At 40.5% G+C, this 25416-nt stretch overlaps 1 protein-coding gene across 2 annotated transcripts in view; it reads right to left on the bottom strand.

Annotated features, from left to right (window-relative positions):
* LOC103472073 (triple functional domain protein) overlaps positions 1-22863 on the bottom strand; it is a 79448-nt gene extending 56585 nt beyond the window's left edge. The window contains exons 1-2 of one of the 2 annotated variants that reach the window (XM_081612147.1): positions 22519-22863; positions 8602-8652 (exon numbers count right to left, since the gene is read on the bottom strand). In XM_081612147.1, coding sequence (XP_081468273.1) covers positions 8602-8652; positions 22519-22588 — 121 coding nt within the window. In that variant the 5' untranslated portion in view covers positions 22589-22863. The remainder of the gene's footprint in view (positions 1-8601; positions 8653-22518) is intronic. The other variant, XM_008421446.3, reaches the window with a different exon arrangement.
* Between the last annotated feature and the right edge of the window lie 2553 nt (positions 22864-25416).

Below are 25416 nucleotides of genomic sequence, written 5' to 3'. Positions count from 1 at the left end.
CCGCCGTTTTCAGCTCTTGATCCACCGGATGGCAGACGTGTTAAAGGGACCCACAGCAGGCAGAGCTACGGCAGCAATTAAAGCTAATCCTGGGATTCCTGAGGCGAGATATTCCAGCGCTCCAGACGACCAAAAACCGAGCATTTCTTTGCCGCTTCCCTGCACGTCCCGTCCGCATGGAAATGCTGAAGCAGATGTTTCCACGGCGAGGGACGCCTCACCTCGCGCCAGCCGCAGCATCCAGTGTGCATTTCATGTGGCATAAGGTGAGCCGCTAATCTCTCTGTCTTTTGGAAAGGCGAGTTCCCCGGGGTAATCCTAATTGTGTAGGAGGGGCAGTAATTATAACATGCCTGCACTGCATTTATGAACCCTAGGAAGCTACTTAGCATAGCATGAGACTTGAGGTGGTTGGGAAAAAGTCCTTACAGTGCAGGAGGGACTTGGCTGCAACATGAAAAACACATCACAAGTCTTTCCAGGGAAGCTGGAGTGGACATTTAAACTATCTGTGGTTAAAGCAGCGGTCCATGTTCACTTCAATCTGCAATCTACAGGAAAGCAGACAAAGAAATAAAATCTGGACACCCAGAGTTGGAGATTGTACAAAGGCAAGGGGCAGATTTGGTGTGTAAGCTCCCTAAAAGGGACGATCACAAAGCCAATGAATTATTGCCGAGCAACTCAACTCACTTCAAAGGTTTTGTGAAGAAATAAAAAGCATCAAGTTCTAAAGTTGTTCCAAGCTAATCTCAAGAACACAAACACACGACAGATAGTTGGAAGGGACATTCGGTTAGGACCGAACTACCTGATGTCTATCATTTCAGACAGCAGCCACGCTTTCCTGGTGTGATCATCTTAGCCTCAACAGGATGCATAACACTCAAAGAATCCTCCAAAACTAAGACAACAACTAAAGTCTAAAGGCCTTGATTTCCTTAATTTTGGGAGACTGGCGATCGGCCAATACTTCCATGGGAATCCACCGATCCCATCTACTTTTGTAAAAGTCTGAAAATCAGTCACTCTTTGCCAACTTAGCGACTTTCTCAGGATGTTTAGCAACTTTTCAGACTACAAAATCTGTATTGGCCAAAATCAGAATCAGCCAGTCAGGGTTTTTATAGAACGGTGATCTGGCAGAGATTTTGCAAGCGGTGCACTGCTAGTACGACAATGAAGACAGAAAAAACAAGGTTGTGTGAAAGGAAATTTAGAAAAAAAAATCTTCAAAAAGAACCAAAAGACATCTGGAGCGCTTCACTTTAGATAGAGGAGAGCAGAGTAGAGATTGCTGTTTTATACAAGATGAGATTGCCTATTTTTTATACATATATGATCAAGATTTAAGAGTGCTGAGTTTTTGTAAACTCATTTGTAAATTTATTGCAGGCTACATACAGGTCACCATTTTATTAGCTCCTCTACATCATGCCAAATAAGAACAAATGACTTATATTGTTACGGAAGCTCTTTCTCAATAGAAAACTCCTTAAGGTGTTTATGCAGAAATATTAAATTCACACACATACCTGCTATAAATCTTACTTTTGCTTTTTATGTATTGCATCTAAAGCAGTTGCCATGCATTCATCTGCTTTCCCAGCATAGATTTAGCTAGTTAGATGAACTTTCACTGTGTCCACATGACATAGATCTTTGATGGACAAATGGAAACAATCTTGTAATTCCTTAATTTTTGTCTTTAATTTATAAATTAATAACTAGGCCTGTCGAGATAAACGATAAATCGATTAATCGCACGATAAATTAAACCTATCGACCTCATTCTAATTATCGGCTTTATCGTCTCTTCCTGCCTTTTTTTCTTTCTGTTGATGACACTGAATAAAAAAAGGCTCACCTCCGGTGCTCTCCACTGACCCTCATTTCCTTACTGTAATGTTCAGCGCACATGACACAAGTTGTCGGCCCATTTTCAAAACCTAAGAGACATATTAGCCGACAGAAATCCTAGGTATAATGGTTCGATCGGGTTTGTCGTGCAGTGTGGTGTCCAGCCACCTGGGCACAAAATAATGGCTACAAGTCCAGTTAACTAATTTTAAAATCAGGCATTAATCAATGCTTTACTAGAATCTACCTGTGATGCATGTGGCTAGAGTCAGCGTAAAGTCCTGACTGAATGAACATCATTATAACCTATTTATGTCACGTTAACGAAGAACAGCTGAAAAGTTACCGGGTTTATCAACTGCGGTAGCAATTTGGCTCCAACTCTTATCATTTCTATATTCTTTGCACGAAATGTTGAATAAACACTAATGTTATTTCCACAAATCATCTCTGATGTCCGCTGGACTTCGTGTTGTTCCATTTCAGCTGTTTGGGATTCCCCTCCGTAATTTCCCCTCAGAAAGCGCGGAGGAGAATCCGTGCTTTCTGATTGACTACCTGTCACATTCAGCGTTTAGCTTCCCAGACGGGGAAATCCCCTGATTTAGATCGGAGCAGCCACGACGATCTACCGTAACACACCATACACTGCAGGATTATTGGTTACGAAACCACCAGCGAGAATCTTAGATCGGTCGACGATCTAAGATTTTCGTAAAGGGAAAATAGGGGCAAAAAATTGTGTGGCATGAACTTATTGCATTAGGTAGTGGGTTGTACCCAACTTCTCTATTTAAATCCAGTGATTACTGAAGGGCAATATAGTATACAGACTTCATAATCTGCACTCTTTTGGTTGAATGCAGTGTTTATTTCCACTTTGGCTTTATGTTGTTTAGTTTTTATTCAAGTACATTTTTTGTTAATGGAGACTGAGAATCCATTTTATTTTTGTTTTTGGTTGTTTAGTTTGTTTAGTTTATCAGTTCCAGTGTTATGTGTTCTTTTGAAAATAAAGTGTATCTATCTATGGCAGGAAATAGCATGCAGTATTACTTCATTTCCATTAAATCAGTGTCAGAGGGTCTTGAAACAATATTATCGTTTATCGCAATAATTTTTTAGACAATTAATCGTCCAGCAAAATTTGTTATCGTGACAGGCCTACTAATAACTCTACCAAAGAAACTGCAGCACATTATTTCTTGTATGTTTTTAAAAGCCTCCAAAGGAAGAAGAAAAACTGAATCATTGAAATTCAGAAGCAGACAGAAATAAAAGAACAACAAATACTTTTATTTCTCAGTGTCTCTTGGCTTACCGTAGATTATAGCAGCGTTTACCTTAACGATGGCGAGTATATTTAAAACCTTGGTCCAGCCTTAAATCCACACCAGGAATCTTCTTGAAAAGATTAAAATGAACTGCTACAGCTCTGATTTTCCCCGCAAGACAAAACTAAGCCTGGATCAGTTTTTACCCAAACAACAGAGTCCCAATGCTGGGTGAAGGGACTTGTGCGGAGGGTGTTGAACGCGACTATTGTCGCTAAGGCTGCGCCCGTGAGTCAGAGAGAGGGCAACAGATGAGAGCGAAATGCCAGACATGTCCATCATTCCTCGCAGAAAACGACCCAGAGTCAAGGACTCACCGTTCCGGGCCGCGACCGTCGCCGGGTCGGGTTCCCGTTTCTGTCTCGGAATATGTCAACACTCTGCTCACCTCGGAGACTTCCTCCGAGGGGTCAAGTGGGCATCAACTTGCACATGCGACAACAAAGCACTCAATGTAAACAAGTTTACTACGTGATAGTGACAAATACTTCAGGGTGGCGGCACCGGACGGCGTCCATGTTTAGAAAAGAGGAAGGGGTCGGAGGGGCGATGGGAAACACAACAGCTGCCTGGATGGGGTGGTGGTGCAGTCAGCTGAGGCGGTGAGGAGAAAATATCCCGACAAATGGAAGCTCTCGCTCAATCTTCTCCGTTTGATTAAAGGGTAGTAACACGCAGGCTCAATCTCTTAATGGCTCCGAAGCAGCTGACTGGGTCAATCTGGTCCTGGGCCAGCTGGCGTAACTCGGGAGGAACCAGAACCAAGCGCGCGTGCTTTTATGTGTGCGTGTGTGTAGCTCCAGACTTCCCACGTTCACATCATGCCAGAAATTCCAGGTTGAGGGATGTGTGGGAATAGCAGGGATTTTTCTGAGGTTGAAGGAGGGGATAGGAATAGCGCGTCGACAACACAACCCCTCCGACCCGCTCACGGGTAAAGCCTGGATTAAAAAAAAAAAAAAAAAGATACTGGACAAGATAGATTTTTTTTTCTCTACGAGCCCTGCTGCTTCAACATGGGAAAACATCTGAAAGGAATTAATCTAATTATAACTGTTTAAATTGATTTATGTCATAGTGGAAGGGTTTTACACTTCCCATGATCCAAATTTTTGATTTTCCAAGCCACATGTACGATGGAAGCGCTGGACTATTTTAGCTTCCGCATAAAAATCAGGATTAAGTTGCAAACGGAAACGAGTACAGAAAGAATTTACAAAAAAAAAAAAAACTGATTTGCAGACTGTGCATTCATGCCAGGCCTGCTAACTCCACTTTAATCAAACTCCAGTCCGTTTGTCTAGAAAATCCAGTACGTCTGTGGAGGTATGAACGCGCAATCAAACTCTGGCTAAAAACCTTTGGTCTCGAATCCACGGAAGTGAACTCTGGTACAGTTCCAATGCTTATGTGAATGCCAAGCAGATCGGAGACCGCTCCAAAAGAAGGAAGTGGACTGCAGCGCAGGACTTTCTGCGTAAATACAACCAAAACTAGCGTGAGTCTAACGCTGGCGGGAGAAACATCAACAACAAAAGAGAAATTCTCCAGCTGCTAAAATCTCACGCTACTCCATTTTTGTTTAGAATTTGTGAAGAAGGAAGTAGCACTGTTTTAATTTTATAGGTTGTGGGAATGCTATATGAATCCATGGCATCATTAGCTGCTTCAAATAGAAGATTTTTAATAAATAATCTGATAGACTGTCAGCAAACTGAAACTGGGACATTACAGAGTGCTTCAGTATATGAATGATCCAAAACATATGGCCAATTCAACACACACTAAACCAGCCATCTTTACATGCCCATCCAATAGACTGAACTCTTCTTGTTGCAACAAGAACAAAAAAAGAGCTGAAATAATCCGTCTCTGTATCTAAAATGGCCAATCCTAACAAAACATTTGTTTTGAAAATGCATCCTGCATCAGTATGAGATTTTCTGTTATTGTTGAAAGGATTTTCTCTTTTTTTCCCCCCTTCTTCTTGCAAACAGATTATTTTACTCACTACTCCTCTGAGGCCTTTTTCACAGAATTTCTGCTAAATAAGGTCCTGGAACTGTGAGTACCATGGAGAAATCTTCAGCGAGTCAACTGAATCCAATCTTCTTTTTCACCTGTCAAATAATCACCTTGTTACCGGCCGCATCTCAGCCATGACTGATTCACTCTCCTGCTCCCGTCTTCATGACGTTTTACACCTCCATCTCTCCAAAACTTTTTTTCTTCGCCGCTGACTACTTTACTTTCCGAAAGGCTTTATGGTAGTGTGAACGTTTGCTGTCAAATGTTTATTGCTTTTACGCAATATCTATTTGTTTTTACCTGAATCTGAACTTTTTGGTTGCTTTCAAGACAAAGTTTTCTGCTCAACTCTTGTCGTTTGTGTAACAAATGTTCTTACTGGTCTTTACTAACAAAAATATATATTTTCTGTGTGACTGTAAATGTATGGCGTTGTTTGCGTAGTGACAGTAGGACGTGAATCACAGTACACCCATTTCCAAGAAAACCAGATTCCGATACTACAGAAAAAGAAGTCAATGTAAGCGCAGGTTTCAAATCTGTTGCAGTATAGAATAAATTCCCTAAATTGCATAAATTTTGCACCTCAAAGTAACCACTCGCCACATACCGAATATACAGTTATCCTCTTAATTTGTTAAAAATATAATTTCCATTAGATCATCGCAGTCTGTCACTCACTCACTCTCCTCACCCTGCCTTAGCTATCATTAGTCCACTGTACCTCTGACGGCTCCTGCCCCACTTTTCTGGCCTAATAAAGAGGCTCCGACTGGCCGTGGCACCGGTTGTGCTACTGCGCTCTGCAGAAGCAAGACGAGCTAATCTGATTGGCCAACGGGCTCTCACGCACAGCTGTGCCACAGTAACAATGCGTTCACTGTGGAGTCCAGCTGGCACTGGTTATGCCACTACACACGAGCTAACAAGTGAGTGACCAGTCAACAAGAAGGAACATCTAATTATGACCTGCTGGTTCAGCTAGGCCCGAAACAGACGAGTTCCTGTCAAAAACACTAAAGCACACACGCGGTCGGTAACAAACAAAACGAATACGCACACCTGTCAGGTTTTGGACCAGGTAGGGAAAATGACGACGTCCGGTGCTTCCGTTAGAGCGGGAGGGAGGCGGGGTGTAAGTGAGGGTATACGACAGGAGCACGGCGGGAAAGGGGGGTAAAAACCGGTAGTTTCCCGACCAAAACGGGAGATTCAACAGGTATGCGTATACAATTGCTTTCTATTCTATTTTGACAGATCTATTTAGACGTTACTGTCTCTTTAAATTCTAGAAAGATTTAACAGTTCAGACATAAAACATATTTGTCTTTTATGTTTTGTCTAAATTCCCCCCCAAGAACCAACTTCTGCCCTGGAAGAAATCAGAACTGACGGCAGACCGTTTTCGCTTTCTTTCTGCTCTCTCCGTCTTATCCAGACCTCTAATAGCAGGGTAGTCTAACCGAGGAGAAACAGGCCAGGGTTACCCCAGCGACCCAAACACAGCAGGAGAGCGGGTGGAGTGGGGAGGAGAGGGGACTGTGGAAAAGAGACCGAGCTGAAAGACCGCTTGTTATCGGTGCCAGCAGTTCATTTATCTGGGTCTTTTGCCACCACCTCTGTTTGATGAGCCGTAACGAGACAAAGAACAAGGCTCTGTTTGCATTTCATCGATTAAAGATCCCCAAACACTCTCCCTTTTTTTTTTGTCGTCTCTGGCCTCCCTGGGTGAGGTTCACCTGCAAGATTCCTAAAGAGATTTATTAACGTTCACAGTCAGAGGCCGCTTGCTGGTCCAACCGATGCAAACCTAATTGTTTTCAAGCTGCTGAAAAGCGCCATCTGGAGGCCAAACAGCAAGCCCGCACACACTCAACAGAAGAGCCGATCAATACTTTATTCTTGGCAGGATTAGTTTTTCCTTTTTTAGTCCTTTCTAGTACAAGCTGCAAAACAGCAATGACACCAAAAATCTGTGAAGACCCAGAGGCTCTAACTGCATCACACAAAAGTATTCATACCTCTTATACTTTCCCACATTTATTCACATTACTACTGCAAACTTTACTGTATCCCTTTAGGTTTTTTTCTGTAACCAGTCAACACTAAATGGATTGTAACTGTGAAGAGGAAGAAAAATATACATGCTTTCACAAATAGCAAGCTGAAAAGTGAAAGAAAATGTTATGACTGATATTCTAATTGCAGCATTCTACAAGCATTAGACAAAAACTTATCTTTTTGGCCCCAAAAGTGCCAACTGTGGCAGAAAATGTACACAACACATCACCCTTATAAACCTGGGCAGTGGGCAGTGTTTGGGTCGCTGGGTCCTATCGTTTATCATTTATTGTGAGAAATTTCTTATGATGAGAATTTTTATTCGTCTCGATAAATTTCAATTATTGTAAAAAAAAAACTTACTGAAATATTAATGTTTACTATTTTGTCAACACTTTCTCCATGAGAATATCAGTATTTATCAGTAAACAGTGATGTTTGTGGTTGTAATGTTTCCAATAAATATATAGATGTAAATACTTCAACACAGCACTTTGAAACCCTTAATCATCCTTTTGATTATAAATAACAAGTGCAGATTTCCGACAGATCAAACATCAGATTCAGATTCCTTCATTCGGTCCCTTTTCTTCTGTACGGACTGAGGCTGCCTCTCTGAAGTCCCCGAGGCGTTGGAGTAACCTGCCAACTCATTGTCCTCCTTTGGATCTTGGGTTTGAGATTTTCATCTCTCTCTCTCTCTCTACTCTGTAGGTAGCAACACTAACTATACTCTCAGACCAACGTCAGACATTTTTTTGCTGCTATATTAGCGTCTTCAGAAAACTAGAAAACTTCCTATTTGGGTGAGCAACGGTGTAAAACATCAAGTCAAGTGGTAGATTTCTAAAACCGAAGAAATCTCATCGAAACTAAGGAAGACACACAGGAGTACGCCGAGCTCTGTCGTGACATTAATAACAGCCACCACAAGTGTTGGTGAAAGAATGAAAAGCTTATTGAAAGGCTCACAGAGTTAATAAATGATAACAGAGCAGAAGGCACAGAAGATGGCCACCCATTCGTCTGCCCAAGATCGCTGTGGGAGGGGAGGGAAGAGGCGGAATACCAAGGAGATGTCAGGGATTCGGAGGACAATGACCTGTCACTGTCACAATGCATTATTAATGCTGTTTGCATGAGAGTGTGTGCGACATGTTTTACTTTCACCATCAATAACACACATCTGTCCTCCGTAGACAAGGCAAGGGTGAAACGAAGCAGCAAAACATCATGTCTGTATTCCAGCGTGTGTGTGTGTGTGTGTGTGTGTGTGTGTGTGTGTGTGTGTGTGTGTGTGTGTTTGTTTGTTTGTTACCTGCTATCTGGCTCGACACCTCTCCTTTTGGCTCTTTAGGGAGGGATCCATCTGCAGAGACAAAAATAAAACATTAATAATAGTAATAATAAGAAGAAACAGAACCGATTCGGTTTAAGAGGCTCATGTAATCTTGGCGTCGACAGAGAAAAATATTCAATTAGTGCGTACACAACACACAAATGCAGCTGAAATGTCAGGAAACACGCCACTCAATCGTTTTAGAAGTAAACAATCCACGCGGTAATTGGTCTGGCATTTCAGTCCGCGACAGAAACAAAGAGCCGGCTCACAGGTTAGCATGCAGCTAACACGGCGAAGCTAAGACAATCAAAAAAAGTGTCAGCTGATCAGAAACGTCGTCCTGCTGATACGAACACACACACAGTTTGTTTACCTCCTGACAAATGAGCAATAACAGATTATTAGTGATTGATCTGTCACAGCAGCAGCAACAGCATCTCACAATGAGACATTTTAGAAAAATGTACTTTGAAAGTGAGAATATTTTTAGGGTAGAAAAAGAAAATCGAATGTTAAGTAATTGTGTTGAAAAGAAGAAAAACCCAACTGGTACAATTCTTAATACCTCTGGAATATTTACAGTAGCTGGTGGATTATCTTGGTATTATGTTATAATTTTTAAAATTTTTAGAAACATGTCCCACAGGTGTGTTTGTGTGGGAAAAGAAAAGAACTAGACAAAGAATGAAAGAACAAATGTTCAAAAGAACGAGAAAAAAATGAATGAAAGAGACAATAAAAAGAAAGAACGAACAAACGAGGAAGAACAAATGAACAAACAAAAAAGAATGAATAAATGAACAAGAATGAACAAAAACAAAAGAAATGAACAAGAGAAAAGATGAAAGAACAAACGAGAATGAAAAAAGAAAAAACAAAGAAGAAAGACAGAAAAAGATGCAGGGAGGGTGGGAGGGAGAAAGGAAAAAATGAAGGAAGGAAGGGAAGGAAAGACAAGGAAGGAAGAAACAAAAGACAAGAAAGTTCAAATAGAATGAACAGAAGCAGGAGAGGCACAAGGAAATGAAGATAAAGAAAGAAAGAATCAAACCTAAAAATGGATATAGGTTATAAAAAAAAAAAATTAAAAATTATTGAATTTGTCCCCAATTTTCTGGTGCGTATTAAGTTGTCAGAACTATTTTTGTACTGACAGCTGAAATAAGTCCCATTTATGTTACCTCATCAACCACAGTAAAAATAAAAACAACTAAGAAAGTCATCTTAGTGTACAGCAGCAGCGTTCTGAAAGCCAGCTGGTGAGATAAAGCTTCCTCTCCAGGGTCAGTCTACAGCAGATTACACAAGACTCGTCTCCCCGGCCCCTGCACCTCATGACTGGGGCCGAGCGGATCCTCGGCTCACGACAACAATCGGCTCATTGATGGAGCCTATAGCTCTGGCGAGCGGGCGGCTGCTGCCGGGACTGAGGCGAGGACACAGTCAGCGTCATGTGCTGCCGACATGTAAACAAACTGCATGTTGGCCCCACTGACTCTGTGCCACATGCTCCCTCTGCTCTGACTAAGGTCAACTACTTCCTGTTTGTTCCTACAGAAAATGGGTGGAGATGGAGCTTATCCAGCTACAGCCCCTGGGTTATTGAACAGCTGATATATTGCCTGGATGTTAAAAGTTTGGGTTAGATATAAAGGCGTATTGGCTTTTTTTCAGCGTAGGCCTTCATATTTTACATCATCTTTCTGATTTGTATCAATTTTTGGCTTCGGTTGTTGTTAGGACATTTTACATCACCTGTAAATCATTATTTTTGAATTATCAGCTTCATATCAAAAGCTTTGTTAGTTTAACAACTTTTTTCCCAGTCACAAATAATCTTCTAACTTCAGGAACATCCAAGAGTAGCAGACAAGTGCCAGAGTCTTTCCATCTGTTTTATAGAATCATTTGCCACCAGTGCAGAGCTTGGCCAAAATCGGCGTCACGATTTCTCTTCAAGAATCATAACATATGAAGATTAATTAACATTCAAAACTTTTTTAGCTTAGTGTTCCATCAGGAGCACAGGCAACTTCACGCCTCATCCATGTATGAGAGAAGTTATTGTAAAACAGAATTTTACTACTATTTCTAACATAAAGCCAAATGGATTGCAAAGAGGTCATTTTTTTAGATTAGGAAATAGTGTGGTTATTATTGAAATTATCATTAGCAGTAGTAAAGCAGGATTTTTCATACATTTTACCTCAAGAATGAAGATTCTAATATCTCCAGAAGGAGGCCAACATTTCTAAATCCAAGTCTTGCTTTCTCTCGCTCTCTTGCAGCCTGAATTAGCCACACATTTGACATGTAAATAAAAGTTTATTGCAGCCGCGTGCTCTGTCTGCAGGATTTGTCAATTTGCCTAAAAAGTCCAAAAGACAACAACGCTGCCAAAACTTTTTGCTGCAAACTGCAAACCTAGGGAAAACTGGCACATAACGTAGGAGACTATTCAGGGAAGGTGAAATTTAGTAGAATTTTTGCCTTTGGTGATTCCCAAGCAATGAATATAGAACAGAAACTGGTACAAGAGCGTACTTGATTGCAACAACAACCAATGCCAAAGTGTTGTACAAAAACACACAAAAAAGGCAAGTTGAACTCTAAGAGAAATGCCAAGATCCCAAGGGAATGTTCTCTACGACCGGCTACCTGGGAAAACCTCAAAAGAAATGAAAAGGATAAAGGTGCAGAGAAAGAGAGAGAGACAAAGGGAGGCACGAGACAGACCTGCATACTTCACATATTTGCAATGCCAAAGAAGAGCACTTAAGCCGTTGTGTGAAACCATGTAATGCCAGACTGCATTTAGAGGTTGGCCACAATCTAAACAGTAGGACTTGTCATTGGGCAGGAAGTCAAACATGCATGGACAAAAGGAAAACTATGCATAATGCATGTGTGCTTAAAGAGACTCGTGCTGCCTCAAGTGGAGGCCTTTTCCTCCAGGACGGGGCCCGTTAAGAGAAGATATACGCTCTCGCTCCGCGACAGGCAACACAAGCAACTCTCTGAAACGTCACTCAAGCTGTTTGGATAAAGCTGGAGAGATCTCACAGATGTTCAAACGGCCGTTACGGAGACAAACGCGTCAGGTTCAGTCCTGTAAAACATCCAATCCCCCTCTGCTCTCCCGACAGCAAACCCACCTAGACTTCAGCCCAGATAAACACTGGCCACACTGTGTCCTTAGAGCGAGCTCCTCTTCTATAGACGGCCCGCTCTCGTTCCAAACACACACCGTTTCTGTCTCTGCGCCCGCGTCAACTGGAGACCACCCTTTCTGTGGGCCTCCCACACTTCCCCTTCTCGGCAGGCCCACTCATCGTTTGACTCACGCAGAAATAGGAAAGGACGCCCCCCCTACCCTCCATCTCTCCCTTTCATTTGGAAATACTAATCGTGTGGCTCATGCTGACTGAACTGGAGGTGTGTGGCGCAAAAACAGTGAGTAATCAGCTGTTGTTTTCAAGGACACAGCTGCAGGGGTCAGACAAAAGACACAAATGTCAAGGGGAGGCGTGGATAGTAACATGTTGAGTAAGAGGTCATTCATTCAAGACATTTTATGGTTTGGCAAATCACACTAGTGATACTGTGTTTTCACACATTAATTAATTGGATTAATCGTGATAAATTAATCTGATTAATTCAATTGAAATAATCGTCAACTGATTTAGTAATTGAAAATAAGCAAATTATATGTACATTTTGCATTTAAGGTAAAAATAAAAACATTCGTCTGTAAATATTTTTTACCCAAAAGTCTTCAAGTGGGATGGTTTTAGCTTTACCTAATTCACATTCACTTAAAGGATGCTATGTAATTACATTGTAGGTAATAAAATATATTTCCTTATTTAAAAGAGGAATTGAGTTACTTCTTTATTGAATCCGTTAATGTATTTTAATATAGTACAAAAAAGTGGTGGAAATGAAAAATCTGTAGAATGTCCCAATTTTTTTATACAATTAATCAATTCATTATCAGAATTAATAGAATAATCGATTACTAAAATAACTGTTAGTTGCAGCCCTAATACTATGCATTAAAACTTAATGAAACTTAATCACAATTACATTAAACATTTTTGTTGTGCAAATAAAAAAAATGCATTTAAAATAATTTTAAGGTTGGAGCAACAGAATATTTGTTGATGTGAAATAAATCTTTAGCTCAGTTAATCATTAGTAAATCTTTGTGGACCTTAGCTTGACTGATAAAAAAAAATCTAATTGCTTACAAGTTCCAGATTGTTCCTGTAAATTGAACTGTTCACTTTAGCATTGATTGTAAACAAATCTTAACCCAGAGAATTCACAAATTATCTTTTTTTCTTTTTTTAGCAAAGATTGCCCAATGAGAAGGTCAATTCGTAATTGTGTGACAGATGTGCTTAAAGCCCCTTAATCAGGCTACAGCGTGAACTCTTTTGTACAGAAACTCTCTATTGGCAAACTGTCGATGCAATCAAACTGTGTGCCCTCAAAATGGATCCCAGGAGTGAGACTGCCCCTGTTAGGTGGCCAAGATGAAAAAACTTCAGCTCTGCTGTGAAAATCAGTACCACAGGGTGCCAGCCTGAACCAGGTCCGCCAGGCGACGATCTCAAAGACCGCCTGCCGTTGACAGTTGGATTTTATACAAGCCACTGACCGGATCAGTTTCTATGGCATTCTAGCTCCGTTGCTTGAGGGGGAAAACAGAAAAGATGTGAAAACGGTAGTGAGAATAAGAATGAGGAATTGTGAGTGATAGGGGAGGGCAGCGGTGAGAAGGCACTTTTGAATGCACCAGAGAGACCCAAAGAAAAACGAGTACAATGGTCTTTCAGGACTTGTCCCAGTTTGGTTAAGTCTCTTTATTCTTAAAAATAGCAGCGGAGACCCTTTTGGCAATTTTACCTTTTCCACCAATTCTAATCAATTGAGAGATAACTCTATAGTAACGGTGATGCTATTTATTAAACTGAAACTGTTTACTCAGGCTGGTACTACACTTCCTCTTCTTTGTTTCTACTCGGTTCTAAACAGACTTACTCAACTCACTCTACATGTCTGCATCACTATTCACACTCTTTGGGTTGTTATTTGTGCTTTTCAGAGAGGAATATGCAAAGAAAGAGACTTCTCTGCAAAAATGTGATCCCCCCCATCCCACCACCCGCCCAATAACATACCTCCTGTCTTCTCCCTCTTTTCCATCTTCTCTCCATGTTTCTCTTTACCGCCTGCACCTCTCTTTCCCCTCTCTGGTTCCAGTTTGTTGTAAGGAGACGGCAACGAGGCAGCAAATTTCTCCCCGAGCTCACACCAATTAGCTGTCACGCCGGAGAAATTACAGAACGGGAGCACGGCAGATGAGGGGGGGCGGGTGGAAAGTGGGACAGGAACCTTTTTATAAACACACGAAGAGACAAGAGGTTGGCATGCTGGTGTGTGTGTGTGTGTGTGTGTGTGTGTGTGTGTGTGTGTGTGTGTGTGTGTGTGTGTGTGTGTGTGTGTGTGTGTGTGTGTGCTACACGTTTCTTCAACTGGGGAAAAAAAAAAAGCTTTTTCCAAAGTCTGACCGGCCACCTACCCTTTTAAACAGATTTCCATTTTTCTTTAAAAACTTTCGTTAACGGCTAAAAATATTTATTTTTAGTCTTTCTGCCATAAGCGTTCATCAATAATAAAACAAGCAAGACTGATGCCACTTGGATGTATGCTATAACTTTTTAAGTTGTCTTCAGCAATGTAACATTTAGCACTGTTAGCTTTACTGACTTTAAGCCAGTGGTGTCCAGGTGTATTCCCTTGAAGTTTACCAACATTTCTACACGCCGTATGGTCCATGACAGACAGGAGTCAACTTCTAAAGAAGGGTCAGTTTGTTTCTTTAGCAATTTACCGAAACAAAGACAAAAATTGGATAAGGCACTGGCAAAGAAGCAATATATCCGACGAGCAAAATTAAGCTCTCCGTCGTAGCCGCCTCAATAAACACCTCACATGCCTTTAGAAATTATCATTTGTTTTTTCCAAACACCTCGCTGATAACAATAAATTAAGAGTCTTCGTCCCTTAATTTATGGGACTTTAGTACAGCAGAGTGTTGCTGTCAGCTCAGTTTAGTAGCCTAGCTAACGTTGTGTTAGCTTATCAGAACAATAAGTTAGGTTTTTGAGTTCCCAATCAGCAGAACATATCAAGCTGAAAATTGGCTGACTTATCAGTGCATCCCTTCATGTCAAGCTTTAACTCACCACAAAAGTCACATTTTTTAAATAGACTCGTCAAACTTCAATTTGAAAACTTTTCTGCTTACTTCACCCAACTTCTATTGAAAACACCTTGGTTTGTCACCTGACTGACAGCTCTTGGCGCAGGCGGCATGGTTTATGTGTGTTGCACATAAAACTTAAAACCCTTAAACTCAGTGGCATATACCCTTATGACCTCTAGACTCCTCTGCCCTGTAACCAGGTGACAGAATCTGCATCTTTCAATGTGTCTGTGTGAGCAGTAAAGTGCTCAGTCATGACACAGGTCCTTTAGAAAATCTATTTTAAGAATGAGCCTAAAGAGAAAACATGGGTCACACGCTCACGCACGCACGCACACACACACGCAACACAGACATGGTAGCTGCTGTTACTATGGTGACACTGGTGACAAAAAGTGCCAGATAAATAAAATCCCACATCTACAAGGGATCAAATACATCTTCCCTCGGGATAGCTCTTGTACAACGTATCTTTGGAATAAAACTTTTTACATTAACATTAACGACAGAACAGTTATTTTTTTTATTCTTCTGTTGACTAAATCTAAATATCAATTGTTGCTTTCCTTGTAGGACTGGTTATCTTAGTATTATTATTTTTTAATTACTTACCTTTCTTTCCAGGTCTCTACATTGGTAGACTCCAAACGAAAAAGAGAGTAATCCCGAAGAATAAAGACCAGATTAGATTAGGTCAGTGTGCATAATCCAATGATCTCTCACCTCCAACACGCTCAAAGCCTTTATAGCCGACAACATCACACAAGCCAACCGAGCCGAGGAACCTGTCCTGCTCCCATCCAGCTGCTCTCTGCATGTAATCTGTAGGGTCAGGATCAAGATCACAAACATTTGGACTTTCGAACTGAAAAAGCTTTCTTTAACTCGCTCCTTTACACAAGTCACTCTTTCCGTCCTAGAAAACTTAAAAACCTGTTGAGACACACCTCTCAGCGTGAGAAGTGAACATTGTTCAGTCTTAATCGCAGTCTGGTTCTTTTTGTTCAAGTGGATTCGATTTCAGCGATGCACAGACAAGTTCGAGCTGACATCATACACGCTTTGGGCTAAATACAAAACAGTGCAGATCATCAGTTTACAGAATGGCTTTGCTCTCTTGTGTGTTCAGCCAGGTTTCACGACTCTAGATTGACCTTCTAGGCGTTTCTGGTGTGGATTCAAACTAGAGGCAACAAAACTTGAGATGTTGAGATTTCTAAATGGCTGACTTTAGAGTCCCTGCTTCTAGAGTCCTGTAACTTTATAGTTATGCGGTCTCCCAACCAAATTTTTCCACCCTTTACGATGACATTCACAGTGAAGAGAGACTAAATTGGCTGCTGCTGCTCCCTGTGTTTGTCAAATGGCCTTCTCTGTACTAAGATACACCTCGACAGCTGTCTGTGTAAGGAAGCTTCGTTGAAAGACTATACCTAGTTCATTGTCTGAAAGATAATACAGGTGACTGGGTTAACCAGGGTAGAAAAAAAAGCCAAAATACTCCTGTGAAAGTGAGGAAGCGTAAAAAGCTGTCGACAGAGAGCCGACGGTAGTGGCTTCACACAGCTCATCGTCGTGTGAACCACGTGAAAGTGGAGAAGTCCTCTTTGAAACGCATTGAATCTGCACATAGACATTACAGACACCAAAATTATATCTATATTTCATATAAACTCTATTTGCATTCTACAGTTTATCACTACACAGTTCTCAAATTTATAGAAAAGCATTACCAAACAGGCGTGAAAGCTCATTTGAGCTAAAATTGTCATTGTTAAAGGCTCCAGGGGTTAAATATCCTGTTCTGTAAGCCATTTTCACAGTCGAATGGTGAGGATGTTCAAAAGAATGTGTGGACAATTTGTTGCAGCTTATTTCCACAGATGCTTCTCATACATGCCCTTCACAGCAAGACATTTTCAGCTGGAGACAGAGAAGAGAGCGGAAATCTGGGAAGTTCAGACTACTTAACAATGTAAATGTTTAGAAAGCGTATGCGGTTTATTTAAGCAGTTGTCTTTGACCAGCTACGAAATAAAAGCATAAAAACACTTTTGGATCTAAAGGACGCATGGAGAATAATTCAGTCCTTCAACATAGCTTTTTTTGTTTGCTTCATTTTGCTTCTCCAAAGGTTTAAACAGTAGTTTTTTTTAATCTGGTGTAAGGAGGGCATTATTCTAGTCTGTCGTGGTAAAGCAGAAACTTTGCCTTTAGTTCTTTATTTACTGCACTGGCTACAAGCCACCATTCACCTGCGGCCATCACACACGGATAACAGCCGAAAAGAAAACCAAGATGCCTTGTGAAGGTCTCAGAAAAGTGCTTCCTCTGTTAGGTGACTGGGTTTTGCAATGGAGCAAGGAGACCCATCATGTGGAAAGAGCTAGAAAAACAGCTGAAAGGACTCACTTGAAGCTAACTAGGATTTCTCCTTGACGGGTGCTGGTCATTTCATCGCCGCTTTGCCGTCTTATACCCAAGTTGTACCCAAAGAAGCTTTTTGTCAGGGAACCTTTTGTAATATTCAAACCTACCATGGGGATGTTTCATACCCGTTTTTGCAACCAATGATTTCAAGGTGCAAATGCCATCTGACAATTGTACAATTATTACAAAAACAAAGCATGACACAAAATTTTCCGAAAATGTAAGTTGGAAACATCCGGGTCTCGCATGTTAGAGGACGTCTGGTCTGACAAAGGCACTTCCATACTTCACCCGAAGCCGAACAGTCTTCTTCGGGTCGCATCGTGGTTACGCGACGCCAGCATTTGCACGTACACCCTGCCACTTCTCACAATAATTACCAAAACAGAAAGAAGAAGGCAGGTGGTAGGGGTACAACATGTATTACAAGGGGACAAGATGGTAAAGGGGCAAACTGACCAGTGACCCTCCTGGACATCTGCCCTTCTGAGGTCATCTAGGCACATCCCACTGGGAGCAGCATGTCCTGTCTGGAAGTACATTTCCCTTCCCCTCTAGGAATGAGGTGGAGAGGCGGATGTCTTGGTTTCCTTCTTGGAAATGTTACCTTCGAGCCCCAAATTCACTCTTGCCAACAGGCTACCTCACTAAAAGCCTTTCAGGGAATTGCTGACATATTCACAAATTGTCCCTCTCTCTAATGTGTTTGACATTTTACTATGTGAACAAGAAATCTAAAGCAAATACGCTATTCACACACACCTGACCTCCAGACACCTTTAGTACGTTTCAGGGCTTACATACACATGGGAAAACGAGGGGCATATAATCTATATAAAGTCTACATTGAACACAACATTGCAATCATCTGTATCCTTCCATCCCAAAAAAAGACAGGACAACAGCGCAAATCTGCTTCGCTCCGCATTAGGCTTTAGCCTCTGCTGTGTGACTGACTCGGCAGCTTTGAGCCTGGAGGAAACCTTCCACCGATGGAGCTCAATCAGTCTCCATCTCACCAGATCAATAGCCATTAGCCTCGGAGAGCGTCCGTCTTCTCATCTGTGTTCGCAGACCCCATCCTGGATGAATGGGACCCGTGTCATAAACATGGGCTCCGGATCAGATTTCTGCTTCCTTTTCCTCTTACTTGTCTGTTTCCCCTTGTTTTATTGTACAAACACACAGCATGCTCATTCAGATATTACAGAGCAAGTAAATGAATGGCTTACAATGGTTTAAAGACTGTCAAGTAGAAAAGGGCCAGCGGGAGCTCTTCATGATAATGCATTGAGCAGAAACACTACTAGCACAAATACGAACAATAATTTTAACATTAAGACACTTAAAAACCACACACACACACACACACACTAAAAAGACTAAAAATAAAAACATGTCTGTACTGAAGAGTGGTGGATTTTCTACCGTTAGCTTCCAGTGAAATGCACAGAGGACAGTTGTTTTGGTTTCATTTTGTCTCAGAACAAAGAAACCCGAAACAATGCGACTAAAACAAAGGAGGAGAAAAACATGAAATAGATATTGGTGAAAAATAAATAAAGGGCAAAAAAAAAATTTAACAGGAAACAGGCAAGAAAGTAAAGAAAGCAGACAGTTGAGTAAAGATGGTAAATGATGAAGAACGGGGAGGAAAGATGTGCATGGAGTTTGATGTGGGGGGTGAAGGGGCTCCTGTGGGAAGAACCTCGAACTTTGCAAGTCATGACAAGACTTTTCAAATACATGAAGAGGAAGTTCACAAGCAAAACAGAAAGAGTCTCCCCCTCCCCTTCACTCGTGCTATAAAAAAAAGTAGCATCGGTCTTAGCCACACACTGTCTTCAAAACTGGAATCACTGATCAGAACAAGAAAGTCAATCAGCAACATTAGCTTTAAAGGCTAATCTAATCAGTTTGTTGTCATTTTTATTCCACATCTAGACGGTTTTTCTTTGGAATCGTCAACAGATTAGTGGCAAACATCTGAACGAACTGCAATCAGCTCTGATGCAAAATATAGAACATCGGTTATCTAATTTGGACTGGTTTATTCTAGACCGAATACTTGATATGCACCACTTGATTTGCCAAATTACGAATGTTTTTCATTGATCTGCATTATGAAATTATGTCAGTTTCTGAAGTTCATTTTCATTAAATGTTTCAGAACTCCCAACATTTTCTAGGGATAAGCACATCAACAACATTTGTAGTTCTGCACATTAAATTTTGAGTTTACAAAAATTCACATAAATGTTGTTTTTTTTTCCCTGTTAAATTCAAAACTTCTACCTCTATCTAAGAACATGCAACAAGTTTGGAACATTTTCATACGGTTTTATATTTGCTCACATGTTTCTAGGTCTCAAAGACTACATTACAACAACATGCCGGTCAGGGTTTGTTGTGTCGCAAGATTTCAAATGCACATCACATCAGCAATGATTGACAAAACGCACCAGGAAAAAAGTCTCATCAGCGGCGGTCGCAGATTTGTTCCAGAGACCTCTTTTATTTGCTTCTGCTGCAGCGGTTGCGCCACGGCCATAAACGCATAAAAAGGTTAAATTGGCAACCTCTTAAATTAAAGGTAATAAATGGTCCAAGTGAGATAAGGAGGTGTTTATGGCACTCTGCAGATAGCTTTGTTGTAATTTGAGAAAAGAAAAGTAGAAATCCATATGAAGGATGTGCACTTCACAAAAAAAAAACAAAGTGTGTTTGCAAGAATGTTTCTTGCTTCGCCTTTTAAGCGGAAACCAAAAGATCACCTCAATGCGGATACTGAACTTCCCTCTGCGGCTCGTTATCTCGCTAGACCCAAAACCACAGGAGCCAGAGGGTGGCAAGTCAACGCTCTGCATCCTCCTGCTTATTAACAGCATCTTTTTAAGTATTCTCCAAAATCAGTCATCTCACTGAGGTCCAGTGCGCCACTTTCGCCTTGTGTGTGTGTGTGTGTGTGTGTGTGTGTGTGTTTTGTGCAAAATGTCAGTTATACAGGTATGTCTAAAATAATGAAAAGGTTTCATATTTCTAGCCACTTCTTGCAGAGAGTGAAACTTGTGCTACATCACAAAGAGTGAAATATCAAGCCTAGATTTCTTGTAATTTTGATGATTGTATCACACACACAGTAAAAGCTCGAAACTAATTAGAATATTGTAACGTTAAAAATCGGAAACTCTTTGTGTCCCGGCCTAATTGGCTAATTTACTCAAAACACCTGCAAATGTTTCCTGGTATTTTATTTGCCATTGTAGGTAAAAAAAAAAATTATAATAATAGTATATTACTGCTAAAAAATCTCAGAAATTTTCTAGAAATACAAGGAAATTTCTGACTTTGAAAAGTCTAAAATTTGCTAGAAAAAAATTCAGAAATTTAAAAACCTAAACTTTTTTAAAACCTAAAAAAAACAAAAAAAAAACTTATTCAAAATTCATGCTTAAGTAGGTATATCAACATCTTGAGTCTATCAAAACGTATTCTTTTTTTTAATCTCAATTTCTAATTAAATTTGATGTTTACACTGAAAAAGTACAAGCTGGATTAGATTGTTTGGTTGAGCCGTGACTGTTTCTAATGATGAAAATAGCTGAATTATTACAGGTCAATTAAATGCCATTTTGTCATTTATATTCTTAAACTTTCTTGGCAATATTTACTTGTGTTTTTTTTTCCTTAATTAATTTTGAGTGACAACTTTTTAGCGATTCTAGTGTAAACTGAGGGACATGCCATATATTACCCCAGAATAACAGCTTTAAATTCGCTGTAGCCGTCCTAATTCTTAATCATTAACTACTCTGTACATCTCAAAAAACTGTATTGCCCTGTCAGGTTAATACATTTGTTTTGATATACAGTTCTGACCTAACCCACCTACCTAATGTGTGTTTAAACGCATGGAAGCATCAAAACAAATACCCAGCTCACACATTTTTCCCTATGTTCAGTATGCTGGGTTAAAATAGAACATAACCTTATGTTTAAGTGACCGCTTGAATCTCCACAAGGAGCTCTGGAATTCAGTTTATGAGCCATTGTTGCACTGACTATAGGCCCACATCTGCTTACACCATACAGTCCTCACTCACAAATTAGCCTGCTGAAATAACATGCTAGCATTTTTTTATACAGTCTGTGAAAAGAAGCGTTTAGTATATGAAGGCACTTTATATTACTCGTTTTATTACGGAAATAGACAGTGGCTGGCACTGGGGAGGAAAAAAAAAGGTAACATTTAGCCATGGTAGCTATTTGGGGTGAGGGTGGGGGGCAAGCTAGCTTTGGTTGTTCAGTGCACACCCAGGTTATATGTGCCACGCCATGTATTGTTTACATAGCCTGCGCGGCTGTGCTCCCTGTGACAGCATGGGAAACAGCGCATACCAACGCCAACAGAATACATTATTCTGAACAGACACGCATTATCTATATCCTCGCTTAATCTGCAGAGAAACTGGGAAAACATGAATCAGACTGGTGACTGGTCCACCCACAGTCAAGCTAGCTCAGCTTAAAGGAGCTAGCATCCACTAGCCAGCAGTGAGGATCCACCAAATCTGAGCCAGGAGTCCTTAGCTCCCAGGCTAGCACACAGAGCACAGTGTTCAAACATGTAGATTAAACAACCAGCCCATTATCAAACACTGGGTTCATGCAATAAATATTAAATACTCCATTTGTAGCCGAAAATAAATCATTCTTCTTGTACTATAGGCTGACTCAATGTCTCTGACACATACAGGTCTGGTAGCTAAAGCAGAACATTCCAGTTTTCCTTACAATTTAACTCCAGCTGTTTTTCCATTATTCTAGTTTTACTATGTAACTGCTGGGCTGTATGCGTTTAATAACCATATGAAGATAAGAGCACAGGGTTGAACTTCCAAACACCAGAACCACAGAAACAAGCAAAATCGAGGAGCTGTCCGAAAATGGAACTCGGGAGAGTTAGCAGTCCAGCTAATGCTGAGCTATATTTTGTAGAAGCAAAAATCGATCAGATAGGACATATACACAACAGCATTAGCCTTGGCTATTCACTATGCGTTTCACTTAAGCATATGAGGGGAATTTACAGACTGTTTTCATTATGAGCCACTAAGAAAACCACACAGATGGGAAACAATGTCCATCTAGTAGCTGGACCAAAGGAAGCTTGGTCTCCCACTCCTTACCGGTCTTAAAGAACGCCTCTATGTCGCCGGCGTCCTTCGTGGTTTCCTCCGCTCCTTCCCCGGAGCTCATGGCTGCCTCGACCAGATTCCCCGAGCTCACTACCTCCTAAGTGGAAGATACCTCCAAAAAACGAAAAAAAGATTGAGCACGGTCTCTCCGGTCCTGGAAAAAAAGCGTCATGGAAGCCACACGGATGGCTGCGGGGACTGGTGAGCGTTAGCCGTGCCATCTGCAAACCTCCATCTTGGGGTAACGTAATTGGAAACGATCAGACAGGGGGCACCGGGTTCCTCCTCGCACTGGAGCGGAGGGGAGAGTCTGTGAAGCGGCGGGAGGGGCTGGGTCGCTCGGCTCGGTGAATCTCCGTCAGATTTCGGAAATGAGCAGACGTCGGGTCATCAAGGAACAACAGGAGTGCAACTTAAGAAGCCAAATATTGATCATTATAAGTTATAACAAAAACAATAACGTGACAAAACAGCGCCTCGTATTGCGACAAATTAAAGCATTTAAGTTACTGAATTCACAATTTTACTTTAATTTATTAGCTGTATGTTGTAGTAGCAGAAACATCTTGGGGGTAAACACACAGATAGAAACTGATTGTTTTAACGGAATGCTAAAGGTTTAGTTGGTAATTCTTCAAGAAAGTAAAACTGCAGTAAGGAAAGTCTCCCGGAAACAACAATACCAGAAAAGGTCAGCTGGTTTGGTTAAGATCCTGTCATGTAGGCTTTATTAGGCGAGAGCTGACCGCTTGTGGCTGCTGCCATCTGCTGGATGAATCCGGAATTGATGCATTAGATCTGCTCCAACGTCATGTATGAAATAAAAAACGTGATTGTGTACGTGCAAATACTTCTCGAACTTTTTCAAGTTACAACCACAAACTTCAATCTATTTTATTTGAATTCTATAAAAAAAAAAATAAATAAATAAAAAAACTCAATAAAATACATCAAATTTAAAATGATGCATCATTTGGGAGGTATGGGAGGTAAAGGGTAAATTTTTTTAAAAAGTTGTTGCTGTTTTCTGAATATTGTAGCATACATTTGCATTCAGTCTCCCAAAGCATTATTTTTTAAAAATCTCCTTTTTGCATCTCCTTTTTAGTTATTTCTCTCTGTAATTTGCTCACTTAGAGTGAGACTTTTTTTATCATCATTCTTTGCAAAACAGCCTATGCTCAGTCAGATTCTTGCAACTGACAAATCTGCTACTGATATATACAGAACAAAATAGTCCTGTGTTGAAATACATTCAATTGCTTGTCCACCTGACATGCAGAAACCATGAAATGTTGACGTGTCCATAAAGAGATAACATGCGAGGCTTTGTATTCAGTAGAGGGATGATGGGACGTAATTTTCAAAAACTGACTTTTATTTATTTTTTTGTTCTTTTTTGCCTCATGTTGCTTTTCTATCAATTCCCTTATCTGAGTATCTGTCTAATAATTATAACAATGACACACGGAGTTGAATCAAACATTAAGACATTATTAATATAAAAATGGTTTTAAAATATTCTTTAAATAAACAATAATAAATAAACTACAGCTTCACTCCCTTTTCCCCACATATGCTGTGTTTCCTGTGTTGTCCACCAGGGGGGAGTGTTATACCAATGCTCAACTAGCAACTCCAGGAATGTTTACGCTCGTTTCACTGAAATAAATCCATTGTGCTTCCAAATATATAATAATCAGTCAATCAATCAAATTTTATTTGTATAGCACATTTCAGCAGCAAGGCATTTCAAAGTGCTTTATATAATTAAAATAAAAACAGAAATAAACAGTGAGAAAGTGATTTAAAAAAAAACTACATTATTAAAACGTCGAAAAGAAAGAAAAAGAAATTAAGAACATTAAAGACATAATAATAATAATAATAATAATAATAATAATAATAATAATAATAATAATAATAATAATAATAATAATAGGAACAAGAAAGGTATTAAATTACTTAGTTTTGTACAAAACGGATGAGACGCATTAACACAGACACATCAAAATGGTTGTTGTGGCTTTAACTATATTTGATTGGTACAATTCAAACTAACAGTCCCCATAAATTTCTTGTGTTGTCAAAGCCGGCCCAAGGCATAAGCAATCTAAGGTGCTGCTTTGAGCGGGAGAAGGGCCTGCAGGACAACTGACTTCTTACAGAGAATATATTCTTATTTAACAGTCGTGGTGACAGGGAAGTTGGCCCCCCATGTAACATTTTGTTAAAGGCCATGCTCAGTCTTCAAATTAATCTATGCTTGACAAAACAGTTTTCCTCCATTTCCGTAATGGAGGAAAACTCCATTACGAAATCATGTATCTCTGAGAGTGTGTTTCAGAGATACATGAGGTTGTAGTTGGTGGTGTATGTTGACGTGTTGCAAGTTCAGATCCTGACCTGGGATTTTTTTTTCCACAAAAAGAAGTTAACCTCATTTTCCATTTTGAAATACAGAAAATTAGTCTTTTCTGACATCATCACAGTGAATACGGATGTTTGGTTTCATGCTGTTGTAGGGGCTTGGACAGCACAGTACAGCTGTGTGAAATTTAATTTGTAACAAGAGTGTCGAAACTTCTTGTTCCGTTTTTTTTTTCTTTTTAATGAGCAGTGGAAAATTGCATGGGAAACGCAGTAACAGCAGTGGCTTGTTTTTATTAACTCAGCCCTGCTGAATGGCCGACCCCAAGTCCTCGGATTGTTTTATTCCCACCGCAGCCCCCGTCCCCGATAAATAGCAATATATCCCTCCGAAATGTCAGCAGTAATTACTCCTGCGCTCTGAGACAACCTCTGAAATGAAAGAAAGCTGGTGACGATCATGTGCCCTTATCCCTGCTTTGTCCACACATCCCCCTGACTGTCCTCGCTGCTGGTGGA

The sequence above is a fragment of the Poecilia reticulata genome, chromosome 11, assembly GCF_904066995.2.
Source record: "Poecilia reticulata chromosome 11, P_reticulata-male-v2, whole genome shotgun sequence".
Taxonomy (NCBI): Eukaryota; Metazoa; Chordata; class Actinopteri; order Cyprinodontiformes; family Poeciliidae; genus Poecilia; species Poecilia reticulata.
Note: the sequence above shows the minus strand (reverse complement) of the source record. Positions and strands in the feature narration are given on the sequence as shown.